General features: G+C 47.6%; 1 protein-coding gene across 1 annotated transcript in view; it reads right to left on the reverse strand.

The window, feature by feature from the left end:
- Window positions 1–17500, reverse strand: part of dnah5 (dynein, axonemal, heavy chain 5) — a 120713-nt gene that overhangs the window by 22101 nt on the left and 81112 nt on the right. Inside the window, exons 61-69 of the mRNA XM_076279408.1 lie at window positions 13598–13777; window positions 12660–12797; window positions 10900–11035; window positions 10007–10323; window positions 9340–9495; window positions 7283–7465; window positions 3909–4152; window positions 2501–2615; window positions 1–63 (exon numbers count right to left, since the gene is read on the reverse strand). The exon at window positions 1–63 is cut by the window's left edge and continues 128 nt beyond it. Of these exons, the coding sequence (XP_076135523.1) occupies window positions 1–63; window positions 2501–2615; window positions 3909–4152; window positions 7283–7465; window positions 9340–9495; window positions 10007–10323; window positions 10900–11035; window positions 12660–12797; window positions 13598–13777 (1532 nt within the window). The remainder of the gene's footprint in view (window positions 64–2500; window positions 2616–3908; window positions 4153–7282; window positions 7466–9339; window positions 9496–10006; window positions 10324–10899; window positions 11036–12659; window positions 12798–13597; window positions 13778–17500) is intronic.

The following is a 17500-nucleotide window of genomic DNA, read 5'->3' on the forward strand; positions in this document are numbered from 1 at the left end:
TCAAAGGTCATGTGATCGATGATGTTGGTGATGCGTTTGCTGGTGATGGGGCTCTTGGCTGACCTGAACATAGTGGTTTGACAGATTCATCAGCACCACTGATCAGTTCACAGTACATGCACAGACACAGACACAGACAAACACAAACACACACAAGCACACGCACACACATACACACTCACACACAAACTCTCTCTCTTTCACACACTAGAATACATACCAATATATCAAGATAAAACACACCTACTGTATAAATCCCATCTCATGAGATTGTTGCAAGTTTTAAAGAAACCTTGTGCGCTTCACTGCAACTTCTGCCTTGTTTACCTTTTACGCATTAATGGCAGTTACTCCCTTGATACAGTATTCCTCTACCTTAGGGTAGCAATAAGGCTTTTATATCAGGTTAATATCACTAGCACCATAGAACATAGCAGCAGTGCATAGGGAGTATACTGTATGCAGTATGGTGGTGTGGGAGCATAGGGAGTATGCAGTATGGTGGTGTGGGAGAATAGGGAGTATGCAGTATATGTGGTGTTAAAGGGAGTATAGGGGCATAGGGAGTATATGCAGTATGGTGGTGTGGGAGAATAGGGAGTATATGCAGTATGGTGGTGTGGGAGCACAGGGAGTATATGCAGTATGGTGGTGTGGGGGCATAGGGAGTATGCAGTACGGTGGTGTGGGAGCATAGGGAGTATGCAGTATGGTGGTGTTAGAGGGAGTATAGGGGCATAGGGAGTATATGCAGTACGGTGGTGTGGGGGCATAGGGAGTATGCAGTACGGTGGTGTGGAGGCATAGGGAGTATATGCAGTACGGTGGTGTTAGAGGGAGTATAGGGGCATAGGGAGTATATGCAGTGTGGTGGTGTGGGGGCATAGGGAGTATATGCAGTAGGGTGGTGTGGGGCATAGGGAGTATATGCAGTATGGTGGTGTTAGAGGGAGTATAGGGGCATAGGGAGTATATGCAGTATGGTGGTGTGGGGGCATAGGGAGTATATGCAGTATGGTGGTGTTAGAGGGAGTATAGGGGCATTGGAAGTATGCAGTATGGTGGTGTGGGGGCATAGGGAGTATATGCAGTACGGTGGTCTGGGGGCATAGGGAGAGTATGGGGGCATAGGGAGTATATGCAGTATGGTGGTGTGGGGGCATAGGGAGTATATGCAGTATGGTGGTGTGGGGGCATAGGGAGTATATGCAGTATGGTGGTGTGGGGGCATAGGGAGTATGCAGTACGGTGGTGTTAGAGGGAGTATAGGGGCATAGGGAGTATATGCAGTACGGTGGTGTTAGAGGGAGTATAGGGGCATGCAGTAGGGTGGTGTGGGTGCATAGGGAGTATATGCAGTATGGTGGTGTGGGGGCATAGGGAGTATATGCAGTACGGTGGTGTGGGGGCATAGGGAGTATGCAGTACGGTGGTGTGGGGGCATAGGGAGTATGCAGTACGGTGGTGTGGGAGAATAGGGTGTATGCAGTACGGTGGTGTGGGGGCATTGGGAGTATATGCAGTACGGTGGTGTGGGGCATAGGGAGTATGCAGTATGGTGGTGTTAAAGGGAGTATAGGGGCATTGGGAGTATATGCAGTATGGTGGTGTGGGGGCATAGGGGGTATATGCAGTATGGTGGTGTTAGAGGGAGTATAGGGGCATAGGGAGTATATGCAGTATGGTGGTGTGGGGGCATAGGGAGTATATGCAGTATGGTGGTGTGGGGGCATAGGGAGTATATGCAGTATGGTGGTGTGGGGGCATAGGGAGTATATGCAGTATGGTGGTGTTAGAGGGAGTATAGGGGCATAGGGAGTATATGCAGTACGGTGGTGTGGGGGCATAGGGAGTATATGCAGTACGGTGGTGTGGGGGCATAGGGAGTATATGCAGTACGGTGGTGTGGGGGCATAGGGAGTATGCAGTACGGTGGTGTGGGGGCATAGGGAGTATATGCAGTATGGTGGTGTGGGGGCATAGGGAGTATATGCAGTATGGTGGTGTGGGGGCATAGGGAGTATGCAGTACGGTGGTGTTAGAGGGAGTATAGGGGCATAGGCAGTATATGCAGTACGGTGGTGTTAGAGGGAGTATAGGGGCATAGGGAGTATGCAGTACGGTGGTGTGGGGGCATAGGGAGTATATGCAGTACGATGGTGTTAGAGGGAGTATAGGGGCATAGGGAGTATATGCAGTACGGTGGTGTTAGAGGGAGTATAGGGAGTATATGCAGTAAGGTGGTGTTAGAGGGAGTATAGGGGCATAGGCAGTATATGCAGTACGGTGGTGTTAGAGGGAGTATAGGGGCATAGGGAGTATGCAGTACGGTGGTGTGGGGGCATAGGGAGTATATGAAGTACGGTGGTGTTAGAGGGAGTATAGGGGCATAGGGAGTATATGCAGTACGGTGGTGTTAGAGGGAGTATAGGGAGTATATGCAGTAGGGTGGTGTTAGAGGGAGTATAGGGGCATGCAGTAGGGTGGTGTGGGTGCAGACCTGGCGAGGGAGAGGTCGAAGAGGCCCAGGAACTGGCGCAGTGACGTCTGGTACATGACGTTGACCATACTCATCTCTGTGATGAGGAAGTAGAGGATGCTTCCTCGCGTGGCCACTGGAACAACAGAGGAAGAAGAGGACAACGAAGATGAGGAAAATGAGGACTGATTATCATACTGAGGAGATGGCCACACAGACAACACAAAAGCTGCTATTTGCACTCCTGACTGACTCTTCTAGCGGTACCATGATGGCCACTGAACCAGGCTTGTGCAAAATTCCAGAATTGAATTGAAACTGGCTCTTAAATTCCAATTCAATTCTTGAATTTCACTTGCACTTCAATTGAGGTAGCAAACAGGAAGCAGAATTGTGCACAAACCTGCACTGAACAGCAGGAGCAAAGAGAGGGAAATGACCACTGGCTCATCATGCAAAGAGAGAGCAAGCAGGAGCTGCGATTTGCACTCGTCACGGCTGCTGGGGCTTTAGCACACAGCGGTAGCAGCAGCAGGAACTAGCGTCTCCTCTCATCATAGCAGCTCTCCCTGGCCACTGAGCCATCTGTCTTCTTCTGAGTGGGAGAGAGAAGGCTGGATTCTGCAGCTTCAGTAATCTGGCTGGTAAATTGGCTGCATTGTCCGTTTGCATTGTTTGTTTTGCCGATAGACTGTTCTATATATACAGTCTATGGTTTTGCCAATACTGAAGATCGTCTACTTCATTTTCTCCATTAAATATCAGCAATCTGTTTCCTGTTTGTGAATGTAATGGCGGACTCCTACCCTAACATCCTGAATTCCTGAACAATCTGCCATCCTGAACAATCTGCCTCCACTAAAACCTTCATCAGAAGCACGGCACTGGCGCTTATTTGCCCCTTTGACCCCGGGCAGCCGTGGCCTACTGCTTAGCGCTTTGGACTTGAAACCGGAGGGTTGCCGGTTCGAACCCCGACCAGTAGGAAGCGGCTGAAGTGCCCTTGAGCAAGGCACCTAACCCCTCACTGCTCCCCGAGCGCCGCTGTTGTTGCACGCAGCTCACTGCGCCAGGATTAGTGTGTGCTTCACCTCACTGTGTGTACACTGTGTGCTGAGTGTGTTTCACTAGTTCACGGATTGGGATAAATGCAGAGACCAAATTTCCCTCACGGGATCAAAAGAGTATATATACTTATACTTATACTGGTAAGTACAGAAATAATCAGAAGACCTCGTAAAACAGGAACTGAAAAATTGTGAGCAATTTCATAAACTGACTCTATTAGTTGGTACACCAGCTCAGATTGAACTCTCTCCCCAACCTCTTGCCATGGATCACAGCCCAGTCAGAGATGGACCAGGACCTAGCCTGAGAGTAAATCCATCCCATCATCATCCCCTGCGCCATGGCAACGTGGAGGTCTCACCGGGCCGGTACTCCTCTCGCGCGGCGTTGATCTGGACCTCGGTCTCGGCGGCGATCTGCAACTTCTGAGTGACCTCCTCGGCGGTGCGCTTGGTGTTGCCCAGCACCAGGATGAGGCTCTCGTCGTCCACCAGCGAGCCCTGGGTGCTGCTCAGGCGCAGCAGCAGGTTGTCCTCCAGCTCCTTCATCTTGCGCTTGTTGGACGTCACATCCTCCAGCAGGGTAGTGCGCTCCTTCTCCAACTCCTGGTAGGCGGCAGGACAAACACACACACACACGCACACAAGCACACGCACACACACACACACACACATGCACACACACACACACACACACACACACACAGGTAAATAAGACAGATGATACAAACGCATCTAAGTGCATTATTGGAAAGTCCCACAGGCTCTCTCCATGCCTTGTGTCGTTGCAGAGATGCAAACACTTGACATTTGGTGAAAATAAGCAAATTAGCACCCAGCATATTAGCGTGTGTGTGTGTGTGTGTGTGTGTGTGTGTGTGTGTTTATGTGTGTTTGCTTGTATTTCAATGCTTTCATAATAATCATAAAGAACAGCATGTGCTTGTATGTCTAATGTATAATTTTTGCTTGTTTAGGTATAGATTGCTTTTTGTTTAAAGACAATATCGTGTAAAATGGTGTTTGACTTATCATCCAACAGAGGCCTTCCCCTCCTCTAGGATGGCCAGGTGCACTGGGGTTGGTATGACTACAGGTAGCTGGGGGCCTGATTTGAACCGCAAGCTGCTTTTGATTCATGTCGGGCTGCCAGCACATCATTGGACCTCTACAGAAACTGAAGCAGTCAGTGACTCTGTCCTGTTGTGCAGTGCTGCAGGGATATTGGACACACTCTACTTACATTCTGAGAGCAAAACCCATTTTCTTTTTGATGTTGTTTCATTCAGTTTCCTCTGCCAATTGCAATTTCATATTTCTGACAAGGTTATACAGAAGGCCGGATGTACAGAGAAAGCGTTAATACCGAGTTTTTCTATGCGCAGTAAGTGAACGCTGTGCTGTGCCATATTGCGGGGAATTTACTAAGCTGTCACTTCATTACGTAAACAGCGCTCATCACCGCCCGTCCCCGCCCCCTCTACAACGTGTATTGCTTGCTTGCCCACAGCTGAAACATAAGTGCAGTAGAATAGAGTTAACCAACTGCAACATTAAAAAGAATCAAAGTTTAGCGATCATACATGATAAGATGTCAACGAGCAGCGGCATACAGAGTAGGCCTGGTAGTTCTACTAATGGACTTAAAAAAATACTTGAACTACAGTATTTACTGCACGTAGACTAGGACTATGATTTACAGTAATACCCTAGTCTAGCAGATTGGGAAATGTATGTCATGAAAGTGAAAATACGATACAAAAAAATACGAAACAAAAGTTATTTGACATAGTACAATGAAGAAGAAAACTGATGCTCTGAACACTGATTCAGCTGTCTCTAAAAGTTTCTCTGACGGATTTAACCGCAATTTGGATTACACATGCTTTTAACAGGTGCAATTTTTCCACCGCAAAACAGACATGCGCAAAACAGACACACATATTTGCACGATACTCCCACTTTCCCCTGACCCTCCTACGAATGCATGACACGGAAATGTGCAAATAGCCATTCTCCTGCGACAGGCAGTCATCGCTTTTTCCTCAGTGCGGCCTGTTTTTACATACTTCGCCATGTTTTTATGTGCATGTTGCGAATCAAATACGCCTGAAGTGGGCGCAAAAACATCTGACCCAGAGTGATCTTTCTTTCGTTATGCATTCTGGTTTTTTTTACCCCTTGGTTTTCAACACTTTTCAACACTAATTAGACTTTTCCACTCTTTTGGATATCCTGGAAGGGCCTGACATTTGGCTACATCTTTTTTTGGCTAAATCCCATTTCTAGCCCTTAGCCCTACCCCTCCGTTTTGCCTCTCCACATCAGGGGTATGGGAGACGGTCTGCTATTTAGACCATCTCTGCCACCCATGTGTCCCTCTGTGTGATCAGTGCACCGGTCTCCTGAGATCAGATTAGGGCACTCAGCAGTGGGCATTGCCAGCGAGGTCTCCTGTGCCAGTTGGTGGTGGGCACCCCTCAACCCAACCCACGCTCCTGAACTCTCTGGGCTGTTTCTGTGGCTGGATAGATGCAGGCCTGCAGTGGAGAAACTGAGGACATGACTTTGCCCCCGGGGCAGCAACGGCCCAGTCACCGGTCGCAGCCAAAACACTTCAGTTGCCATGGCGACCTGCGAAGACGCAGAGCCTGCCCGTCTAAATTAAATGTGGTGGGCGCAGTGTGTGATGGTGATGATATGCTGACATCTGTTTTAAACACACTTTGTTTACGCGCTGATTGAGCGCAGATTGATGGGGGTTGTGTAATTCTCCACAGATCACTTGTTTCATTCCCTTGAGTTAATCACATCAAACCAATGTTTCTATGCCTCTCATCTCTCATTTCCTCCCCTCCACTCCCCCCTTCTTTCCTCTCCTCTCATCTGTCCTCCACTGTGTTCTTCTTATTCTCCTCCTCTCCTCTCCTCTCTTCTGCTCTCCTTCAACTCTCCCACCTATGTCTCCATTATCTTCTCCTCCTCTGTCCCTCCTCCTCTCTTCTCTCCTTTATCATTCCCTCTCTTCTCTCCTTTATCACTCCCTTTCTCCTCCTCCTCTCTTCTCTCCTTTATCACTTCCTCTCTTTTCCTCCTCTCTTCTTTCCTTTATCACTTCCTCTCTTCTCCTCCTCTCTTATTTCCTTTATCACTTCCTCTCTTCTCCTCCTCTCTTATTTCCTTTATCACTTCCTCTCTTCTCCTCCTCTCTTATTTCCTTTATCACTTCCTCTCTTCTCCTCCTCTCTTATTTCCTTTATCACTTCCTCTCTTCTCATCATCTCTCTCTTCTCCTTCTTTCTTATTTTTCCTGTGTTTCTCATTCAGCATGTCCGTCTGACTCTCCCTTCATTTGTCTTGCCATCTCCTACTCTCCTCTCATCCTCACTTTCTCCTTTCCTCTCCTTCTCCTCTCCTCCTTCTCTCCTCTCCTGTCTGCTCCTCTGCGTCCATGCTCCTCTTCTCTCATCTCCTCTATTCTCATCCCCCACACCTCTCCTGTTTTCTCCTCTCCTCCTCTCATCTCTTCTCCCTCTTCTCCTCTGCTCTCTCTCCTATCATTCTTTTTCCTCTGTTCTCCTGTCCTCCTCTAATCTATTTCCCCTCTCTCCTCTGCTCCTCCATTCTCTCTCTCCTCTCGTCCTTTCTTCTCCTCCTCTCTCTCTCTCTCTCCATCTTCTCTTCTTCTTCTATTCTCCTCATCACCTCACCCTTTTCTTCGCTCCCCTCCTCGCACCTGTTTCTCGGTGAGAATGACGCGTCCAAGCAGTTGGTCCTCCAGGCCTCTCATGGTGACCGTGAAGTCGATGATGGAGGTGCGGGCGCTGACCTCGGGCGTATACGCCGGGTTGGGCAGCTTAGTGGTCATGTACAGCCGGAATCCCTTCATCACGTCCACCTCCTTATCCCCGACCTTCACCTGTGGGGCACACACACACGCACACACACGCACACGCACACGCACATGCACACACACACACACACAGTTCAGTGAGGGCAGCCTACCTTACAGCCCACCTTAATCCAGAGATGTGACGGTACGAGAAAACACACGCACGTCAGTGGTGTCTCTGGATGAAGATTATTGACCACCTTCTCCTAGAGAGGTAAACACACATCCTTGATGTCATGGCAGGCACCTGCTTATTATTGCTTTCTATGTGTGTGTTTGGATTGGGGAGGGCCCTCTGGGGGATGGCCTGGTGTGAACGTGGTCAAGTGTGGCCCTCTGGGGGATGGCCTGGTGTGAACGTGGTGAAGTGTGGCCTTGGCGCCAGGCGATCAGGTGTTCACACGCCACATCTGATTAAAGCTGTCAGCCACACAGACGGGAGCAGCTGCCATGACGACCACAGAACGTCAGCAACATCGGCAGACTCGCCGAGGAAGGAGAGAACCGATAATGAGACGACCAGAGATGAGCCCCCAGGACTAGGATGTTTCACACACACACACACACACACACACACACACACACACACGCGCGCGCGCATACACACACACACATACACACACACACACACACACACACACACACACACACGTGCGCGCGCGCATACACACACACACATACACACACACACTCACACACACACGTATACATAAAAATAAACACACGCACACACACAAACACACTTGGACACATACATACACAGACCCTCAATCACAGACATTCGCTCAGGCAGATACAATGCACACAGACACACACACACACACACACACACACATTGTGTGTTCTCACCTCAAAAGGTACATGCAAAGACCCCCCACCCCCCTTTCTGTCCTCTTTGAGAAAAGGATGGGACTCTCCTTTCATCAGAGCAAAAAGGCACCAATCTGCCTGTGCCTGGCTGCTCCTAGTCCCACACATCATTTACAAGTGTATAAATACCCCTTTCATCTGCACGTGAGTACTGAGACGCTAAACAGCCCATAATAATCACTCATCATCGCCAGGCTTTAACGCTGTTTACAGCTCACACAGACATGCATATGGGGAAGGAAGAGGTATTTATATTCTACCATACGGAACAGAGGGCTGCTAGACTGCTGGCGATGACACCATAGGAGCATTTTCAGGAGGCCTGTTATCTAGCTGCAGATGTACGCTTTGGGAGGAGAGGAGGGCAGACACTTGTGTGTTTGCTTTGCTTTTGTTTTAGGTGGTGACACACACACACACACACACACACACACACACACACACACACACAAACACACACACACTGCTCCATATGTCTCAAGGTAGCATGTATCTCACATGGTAAGTGTAGGATTATTTCCTGACCTTTAGCAATATAATTGGATTTTCCTGATAAATGCAATCTCCAAAAGTAAACAACCCCCTTAGGACACTGCTTGCAGATCTAATCACCTAAGCCAAATTGGCATCTAAACAAAAACGTGACGAGGAGGATTTCAGGCCGATTCTATTGTTTGTCACAAAGTAAACATAAAAAAGTAAAGGTGTCTAGTATTTAGCACAGTAAAAGCAACAAGGACTTGCAACAGGACATTTACAATCTACAGTACATGTATTCATTTAGCTTCTCAAAGTGACTTACTACATATGTCAACTATAACACAAGGGCCAATGTACCCGGAGCAACTCAGGGTTAAGTGCCTTGCTCAAGGGCACAATGGCTGGGAATTGAACTCACAACTTTTCAGGCTACTGCGTGCTAGCCCAGCTCCTTAACCACTATGCTACCACCGCCTACCAGTTAAATATCGAACCGAAGAATCGAACAGATTTGGCCGTACTCCTATAATAGGACTAGTAAAGACAGAGACCTTGTAGGTGGTGCCAGTCTTGATGAAGTTCTTCTCCAGGACGCTGTCCAGGGCAGGGTCCAGCTCCTCGCCTACATCCTCGATCAGCAGGGGGCGCCCCAGAGACAGGCTGTCTTCCAGGTGGTTGCGGAAATATTTGTGGTTCAGGGAAGTGATCTGGTAGAACCCAGAAAATACAAGTCAGTGTTTTTTTTTTAACATTTTATTATTATTCTAATGATCACTGTCTTGAAAAAGGAAAGAGTGAGTTTAATACATGTATGTGGATATAAACACAGCTCCATCTGTGTATTACCTGACATTATCCTACACTTTGCACTATTTTTAACTGTACCTGGCCAGTTATTACTTCTATTTGATATGTTATTGCCGGTACGTGATGTGCTATTCCGTATAACTGGACACACCTCGAAGACCGTTATCCCTTACTTAGCTAGAGGTAGCAACTGATAATAACAGGTAAGATGCTGGTAATATCAGATAAAAGTACTCAGCTACAGGTAATAGCACATCACGTACTGGCAATAAAATACCTGCCGTTACCTGAAGCTCCTTCTACCTGACCGAGCCTTACCTGAAGCTCATTCTACCTGACGCAGCCTTACCTGAAGCTCATTCTACCTGACCTAGCCTTACCTGAAGCTCATTCCACCTGACCCAGCCTTACCTGAAGCTCATTCCTGGCCTCCTTGTTCTTGATCCAGATCTTGCCCTGGGTCTGTGGGTCGACGAGGAGGGGGAAGCGAGCGGCTTTGGTGACGATGATGCCGTTCTGGATGGACAGGTCATCGTTGGGCAGGCCCTGAAGGTTCCACTCACTGACGGTGGGGGCGTCGATCAGCATCTCCGTCAGGTTGAGGTTTGCGCCGAAGGGGATGCGGCGACTCCTCATCTCCTGCTGCCAGTCCGTCAGGAGAAGATTCCGGAACTCCTGGTTGAAGGGGCCAGAGTAGGACAGGAAGGCCGTCGCCAGGAGTACATCGCCTGAAAAAAACACCTGCCGCTTTACAAACCGTACTGACAGTAACTGGCTTACCTGTGCTAAAACATTACACACCAACTCACCTTTACCAAACTCAGATAGATAGAGACAGACAGACAGACAGACAGAGACAGACAGACAGACAGACAGAGATAGATAGATAGATCGATAGATAGATAACAACCCTCTCTTGCATATGATTAGAGATGTCTAATAGGCCTGGTGGAGTTTGGGGTGCTTTCATCTGCATGATGGGGTTTTCTACTCAAAAGAGCTTTATTGGCATGATGAAAACTCCATTTGTACTGGCAAAGCAAGTCAGACTGATTTTTGAACTCTGATAAATCTTGCATTGTGGGCCTAGATTACATTGGGATGAGACTGCATATAGACCTGCTTTAATAAAGGCTTCTGCATAGAGGAGAGATGGATGAGGCTGCAGCTGAGATAAAAGGCCAATAAAGCAGACAGCACTTTACTGTGACTCTGATCTGGCATGGAGAGATGGTCAAGAGAATGGGCTATGATCTGATAGAGCTGAGCTGGACACTTGGGACATTGGCAGTGGCTCTACGCACCAACGAGGCGTTTGGTCTGGACGGCGAACTCCTTGCTCTGCTCCGTCCAGCGTTCCTTCTCCCCAGCCAGGCCACTGATCAGAGACGAGGCCGTCTGCATCTTATGCCTGCAGCGTTCCGCGTCCTCCAGCAAAGCCTTGTGGGAAACAGAAGCGCACACACACACACACACATGCACACCATATGAACTATGTGAGACAGCTAAAGAATAAAAAAGTTTTGTACTGCAGTACACAAACATCGACTAAACATTTAGGGCCCTGTGTTATGCCTGGCGCCTTGTGGTGCCAAGTGGGACGCAACGTGTCTGCTAGTTTGAGACCAACGTCGTTATCTTCCCGTCTGGAGTGCACATTGTCTACTTGCCACCCAGGGGTGAAAAAATAAGGTGTGGTCAAGTGCATTGATCACACATTTCTATTTAGATGCCACTGAACATGATTAGACCACAGAAGAACCTGGTCTAAAGTGAAAGGTGCTGTATTCTTCCACTGTTATTTTGAGAATGCATTATTAAGAAATCTAAATTATGATCAGCCCAGTACTGGTAAAACCCTCGCAACGAGTCTCCCGCAGCACAATGCAAAGACTGTACCAGTGTGCTTGGCTGAATGTCCTTAGGATTTTTATTCACTCTTAACGGTAATGGGAAATGACACTTCCATTGGTTTATTTGACGCCGAATACACACAAATGATTAATTAAGAAGCCTAATTAAGAAGCCTATGATTTAGTAACCTTCAGAAAGGCATGAAGACACAGAGGAAGAGCGTTTCAGGCGAAAAAGAACCCTGACACAAACTAAGCCTTCAGCATCTTCCAGAATAGCAGGAGGTTTTCAGACCTCCGAGCACACACACACACACACACACACACACACACACACACTCACGGTGCACTAACTACGCTGCATTATGAGACACACAAAAGACTGCGCATGGAGCTGGCGGCCTGTCTCCTGGGAGATTTGGAGAGGATGTCGACGCCAGGTGTGCTGCTGTCAAAAAATCACTCTCCATGCTGTCGATTCGCGGTGTCACATAATAATCACCAGACTGGAAGCAGGGCTTGCTGATGTTTATTGTTTATTGAGAGCACCAGTGCATAAACTATGAAACATAACTGTAACCTTAAAAATGCCACAAGTTTAGTGATTTGTTTGAAACACAAATATGCAGACGCACGCACACACACACACACCCATTTGCAGGTGCAGAAAAGGAAGGGAAGAACACAGTCCTGAAATTTCTCCATCCCTTTTTGAGTATGTGCATGTGTGTGTGTGCATTATCTGTATTTATCACCCGGAGAGAAGAAATACTCTTGGGCGGAGTACTTTGCCTCCTGCCCTCGTCCATTAATTCCGTATAACAGGACACCTCGGCGGTCGTTATCCATTACATAATGCATGCATGATCCATATTTAGACCTACATTAGTATGCATAAACCTCCATTGCAACAGGAGCCAACTGTGCTGAAAGTCTGCATAAACCTCCCCTCCGGCGCGGCAGCAGCTACAGTAGCACCCAAGGGTTTTACACACACACGCACGCACGCACGCACGCACGCACGCACGCACGCACGCACGCACGCACGCGCGCGCGGCAGCAGCTACAGTAGCACCCAAGGGTTTTAGCTTCCTTGCAGGCCTGCTTGGCTCCCAATCTGAGTCGCTGCGAGTTTTTGCGGGTTCAAGCCTGGGCAAGCCTGGGCACTGAACCACACAGCCAAAACCCAAACGCAGGCGACACCTGCTCACCTGCTTCTCCATCATGGCCTTCTCGTACTCCGCCTGCACCACGTCCAGCTCGGCCTGCTTGGCGTCCAGCTCCGCCCGCGCCTTCTGCAGGTCCACGTTGGCGAGGGCCAGCCGGTTCTCCTGCACCGCCAGGTTGGCCTGAGGAAACATGCAATATTAATGGACGCCACGGGGGGGGGCTTGCGTAATCCACTTCTGCCGCCACAGGCAGACAGGCAGGCCCGCTGCAAAAGGACAAGCAAGAAATCAATTTGTGAGTTTCTGTGCGAGGAGTACGGACGCAAAAGGTCAACAGAAAGTCGGGAGGGGGGTGGGGGTGGGGGTGGGGGCTACGTCCCCAGAGGAGTCATCATCCATTGAGGTGAAGAAACTCGGAAGGAGCTCGGGAACCTGCTGTCTTCAATCAAAGTCCAATCATCCATGCGCTCTGTCACACCGGGCACATGAAAGAGAAGGGACAGCCCAGGGATGTGGCCCCTCAATGGGACTTGAAAGGACTTTTGCTGTGCCACTGTCACAAACACTGTTGCACCATGCAACCTCACTGTCACAGTATTTGACAACAAAGCCAAGAGTGTGAGCGGTCCTACACAACACCAGAGCAAGGGTTGGATGATGGTGGGGGGCAACAGTTTACTGCTGCAAAGGTTTACTACTTTGGGGGAAAACATCAGGGACTATAACATTTAGCACAAGTCACTCTGAAGGCCCTGAAGGAACCTCATAGGGACTGACAAACAGAAATCTTACACATTAAATAAACAAATGAAATCTTCCTTATGACACCTTTAGAATGATCTACAAAAGTGACTACACACTTCAAGATCAAATCTAAACCAATCTTCTACACTACACTTGTTTAACTCTTCCACTTACAGAATACTTCCTGAGTCGAATTAATGGTTATCGACTTCTTGAGTGTCTGTGGTCAAACCCACCTTGAGAGGCAACACCTCCTTGTTGATGGAATAGAAGGAAGCCATGGCCTTGGTCCAGGAGCAGAGTCCGGCCACGTTGCCACACACCCTTTTGGCCGTCTCGATGTTGTAGTCGGCCATGTCGAAGTAGGGACCCAGCAGCTCCACCACCTCCTCATTGATGGTGTCTTTGGGGAATTGCTGTGGGGAGAAGACACACAATTCAGATGCATCTACTCTGTCTCTGATGGGGCGAGGGACGATAGGGGGCGATGTTTGCATGTAGTAACCTGATAGGGGCGATAGGGGGCGATGTTTGCATGTAGTAACCTGATAGGGGCGATAGGGGGCGATGTTTGCATGTAGTAGCCTGTAAGGGGGGATAGGGGACGATGTTTGCGTGTAGTAGCCTAATAGGGGCGATAGGGGGCGATGTTTGCATGTAGTAGCCTAAAAAAGTCGTGACTTCAATTCCCAGTTGCCCCAGTTGCGTCCTTAATCAAGGCCCTTAACACTGAGAGTGAATCTTTTTTTCTTCTTTCTAAAATTTCCCTAATTCAATGATCCAAATGCATCTATTTATACAGTGCCATTATGGTACATGTTAACATTATCTTAAGGCACTTAGCAGGTCCTAAAACGTAGGCACTTTATGAAGCAGGTGTGTGTGTGTGTGTGTGTGTATGTGTGTATGTTTGTGCGTGTGTGTGTGTGTGTGTGCTGTGTGTGTATGTGTGTATGTGTGTGTGTGTGTATGTTTGTGCGTGTGAGTGTGTGTGTGTGTAGGTGTGTGTGTTTGTGTGCGTCTGTGTGTGTGTGTGTGTGTGTATGTGTGTGTGTGTGTGTATGTGTGTGTGTATGTGTGTGTGTGTGTGTGTGTGTGTGTATGTGTATGTGTGTGCAGGTTGTGTGTGGATGGCAAAAGACATTGAGTGTGTTGTGTTGGGCAGGTTGTGTGAGGGAAGTAAAGCTGCGCTGGTTAAACTGCAGCATAAAGAACAGAAGAGAAGCACTCAGAGGGAGCCTGAGGCAGGGAGTGAGGGAGCTTCAGATGTACACCTCAGAGGAGCACACACACACACACACACACACACACACACACACACACACACACACACACACACACACACACACACACACACACACACACCACACCACACCAGACACAACACACACAACACACACACACACACACACACAGGAAACAGAGCAGATATGTTTGTACTGAAATGCTCTTTGCTGTCACTACCAAGCCAAACAACTTAAAACTCCTGAGTGCTCTGTGCGAGGTGCCCTGAAAAGCAAGGAGACTAACATTTACGGGCACCAGCATTCAACACTAGAACATCTCAAGGGAACCAATACTTCCATACCAATTTCTAGGCTTTTGCCCAAAATTGCACTGCACATCATTGAGGGCACTGTTCCCACCTATTTTGGCCTATAACGAACTGTGGGAAGTACTTACACAGAATCACAGAGGCAACAATATTTTTTGTTCTTTCTGCAGGGTTTCAAACATCACATTTTAGCCCTATATGTCACTTGATTTTATAAAAGTATGCCCATGCATTTTGCTCAATCTCCTTAGGGAGACTCTGGGGGCTGTTAGCCATTTTGTATTTTGAGATATAGTAAGATATATTTGATAATATAACACACTATACATACTTTACATGAACAGGTTAAGGGACAAATCAGGGCCTGTGTTCGGAACATCCACTCCAGCATGACATAAGCCACTCCTGTAAACTGTGAATAATCTCTAGAAGAAATAATCTTATCTGATTGGCTGGTGGGGTGGCTATTCATTCTGAATAACGGAACACCTATGAAGAAGATGTGGTAAAAAAAGTTTAATCACCGTTCCATATCAATGCTTATGAATGGTAACTATAACAACCATAGCAGGACGACGGTTGAGCCTGGAAGCAGGCTTCGCAACAATGGAATCAACTGTAAACATGCTAACTGTCCATGCTATCGCCGTTAGGGCCAAAGATAGTTGTACAACAAACTGAACAAGTCGGCTTGTTTTTAAACAGAACAGATTGTTTCCTTTGCGTGTAAAGGGATGACTATTGCCTATAGTGGCAACCAGGTAATAAATGGGGGTAACGGCCGCCGATGTGTTATACGGACTGAATGGACTTGGGCGGAGGAAACTCCCCTCCGCTGTGCGTCGGGGAGTTCTTTGCCTCTTGCCCTCTTCCATTAATTCTGTATAACAGGACACCTCGACGGCCGTTATCGCTTACATACTCGCTTACATACAGTGATGGCCAAAAGTGTTGGCAACCATGCTAAAGTTGACTGAAAAGAGGAATATAAAATCATCTTTTGGAAATTGATCTTAATGCCTTAAGTGAAAAATGAGGAAATATCTAACCTTTAAGGACACCAATTTTCTTAGTGAATGAATAATGTATCATAAATAAATAAATGTTCTTCCTTAAAATACAGGGGTCATAAGTATTGCCACCCCTATGTTAAATTCCCATAGAGACAGGCAGATTTTTATTTTTAAAGGCCAGTTATTTCATGGATCCAGAATACTGTACATCCTGATAAAGTTACCTTGGCCTTTGGAATTAAAATAGCCCCACATCATCACATACCCTTCACCATACCTAGAGATTGGCATTGTGTTATTTCAGTTAGCCTATTAGCTGGTTTGATGCTCATTGAGCTCAATGCAAATCAAACCAGCTAATAGGCTAACTGAAATACTGGAATTGGTCTCCCCTTCCACTATTTTGGGAAAAATTTCCACAAGATCTTAAACATGTCTGTGGATATGTTTTCCCATTCATTCAGAAGATGATCTATGGGGTCAGGCACTTACGCTGGGCAAGAAGACAAGAATGGCTCCCAATCTCTTGTCTAGCTCCGGTCTAGTTTGGGGGCATAGAGAAACCTGTTCTCTGTGGGCCAGTCAAGTTCTTTCATGCCAGACTCGCCCAAAAATGTCTTCATGGTGGAAATGAAAAGGGCTTCCCCAAACTGTTCCCCAAACTTCCTGAAACAGTCTTGGTTTACTGAAGCATTAAGATTTCCCTTCACTAACCCAATCCCAACCCCTGAAAAACACCATTATCCCTCCACCATCATGACTGAGCAAGATCCATAAAGACATTTTGAAGTGATTTTGGTATGGAAGAACCAAACCCCTTTGGACAATCTAGCACAGACGTTGTGTCAGGCCTTTTCGCCTGGCCTCACAAATGCTTTTCTGGATGAATGGGCAAAAACCTTCCATAAACCATCCAAAATCTTGAGAAGCACCTTCCTAGATGGGTGAGGACCAATTCCAGATTTAGAATGGGATGTCATTGTGGGTGTAATTGCAGGTGTCCCAATACTTTTGTCCTCCACAGGTCTTCTCTGGTAGCTCTGGTAGGTACACTGCCAACAGAGGAACATGTCGTGTGGTGGAGGAAGAGCATAGAAATGAAGAGAAATGGACACAGCCACCCTATAGGACTTCATAAAAACAAGTGAAGCGACAAAGCCACAGCCACCCCATAGGACTTCAATAGAGACAAGTGAAGCGACACAGCCACCCCATAGGACTTCAATAGAGACAAGTGAAGCGACACAGCCACCCCATAGGACTTCAATAGAGACAAGTGAAGCGACACAGCCACCCCATAGGACTTCAATAGAGACAAATGAAGCCAATTTGAACCCGTTTCCTGTCATCACCAGATGTACTGCGCACTGTACATCCTCTGTGTCAGCTGAGTGATAAACAAGTGATGTTAAGCAACGGACTGAACACAGTACAGTATGTCGTCTGGTAGGCGCGCTAAGAAAATTGATAACGTGCAGTGTGACCCAAGTTCGAGTGCAGCTTTTGGTAGGTGATTTGTACCAACGTAGTGCCAACCTCATAAAACATCACTTAATTGTTTTTTCCCCCTA

The sequence above is a fragment of the Alosa pseudoharengus genome, unplaced genomic scaffold (genome assembly GCF_046254945.1).
Source record: "Alosa pseudoharengus isolate Yale_2024_CS ecotype anadromous, Long Island Sound unplaced genomic scaffold, YU_APseudo_1.1 YU_APseudo_1.1_scf_12, whole genome shotgun sequence".
Lineage (NCBI taxonomy): Eukaryota > Metazoa > Chordata > Actinopteri > Clupeiformes > Clupeidae > Alosa > Alosa pseudoharengus.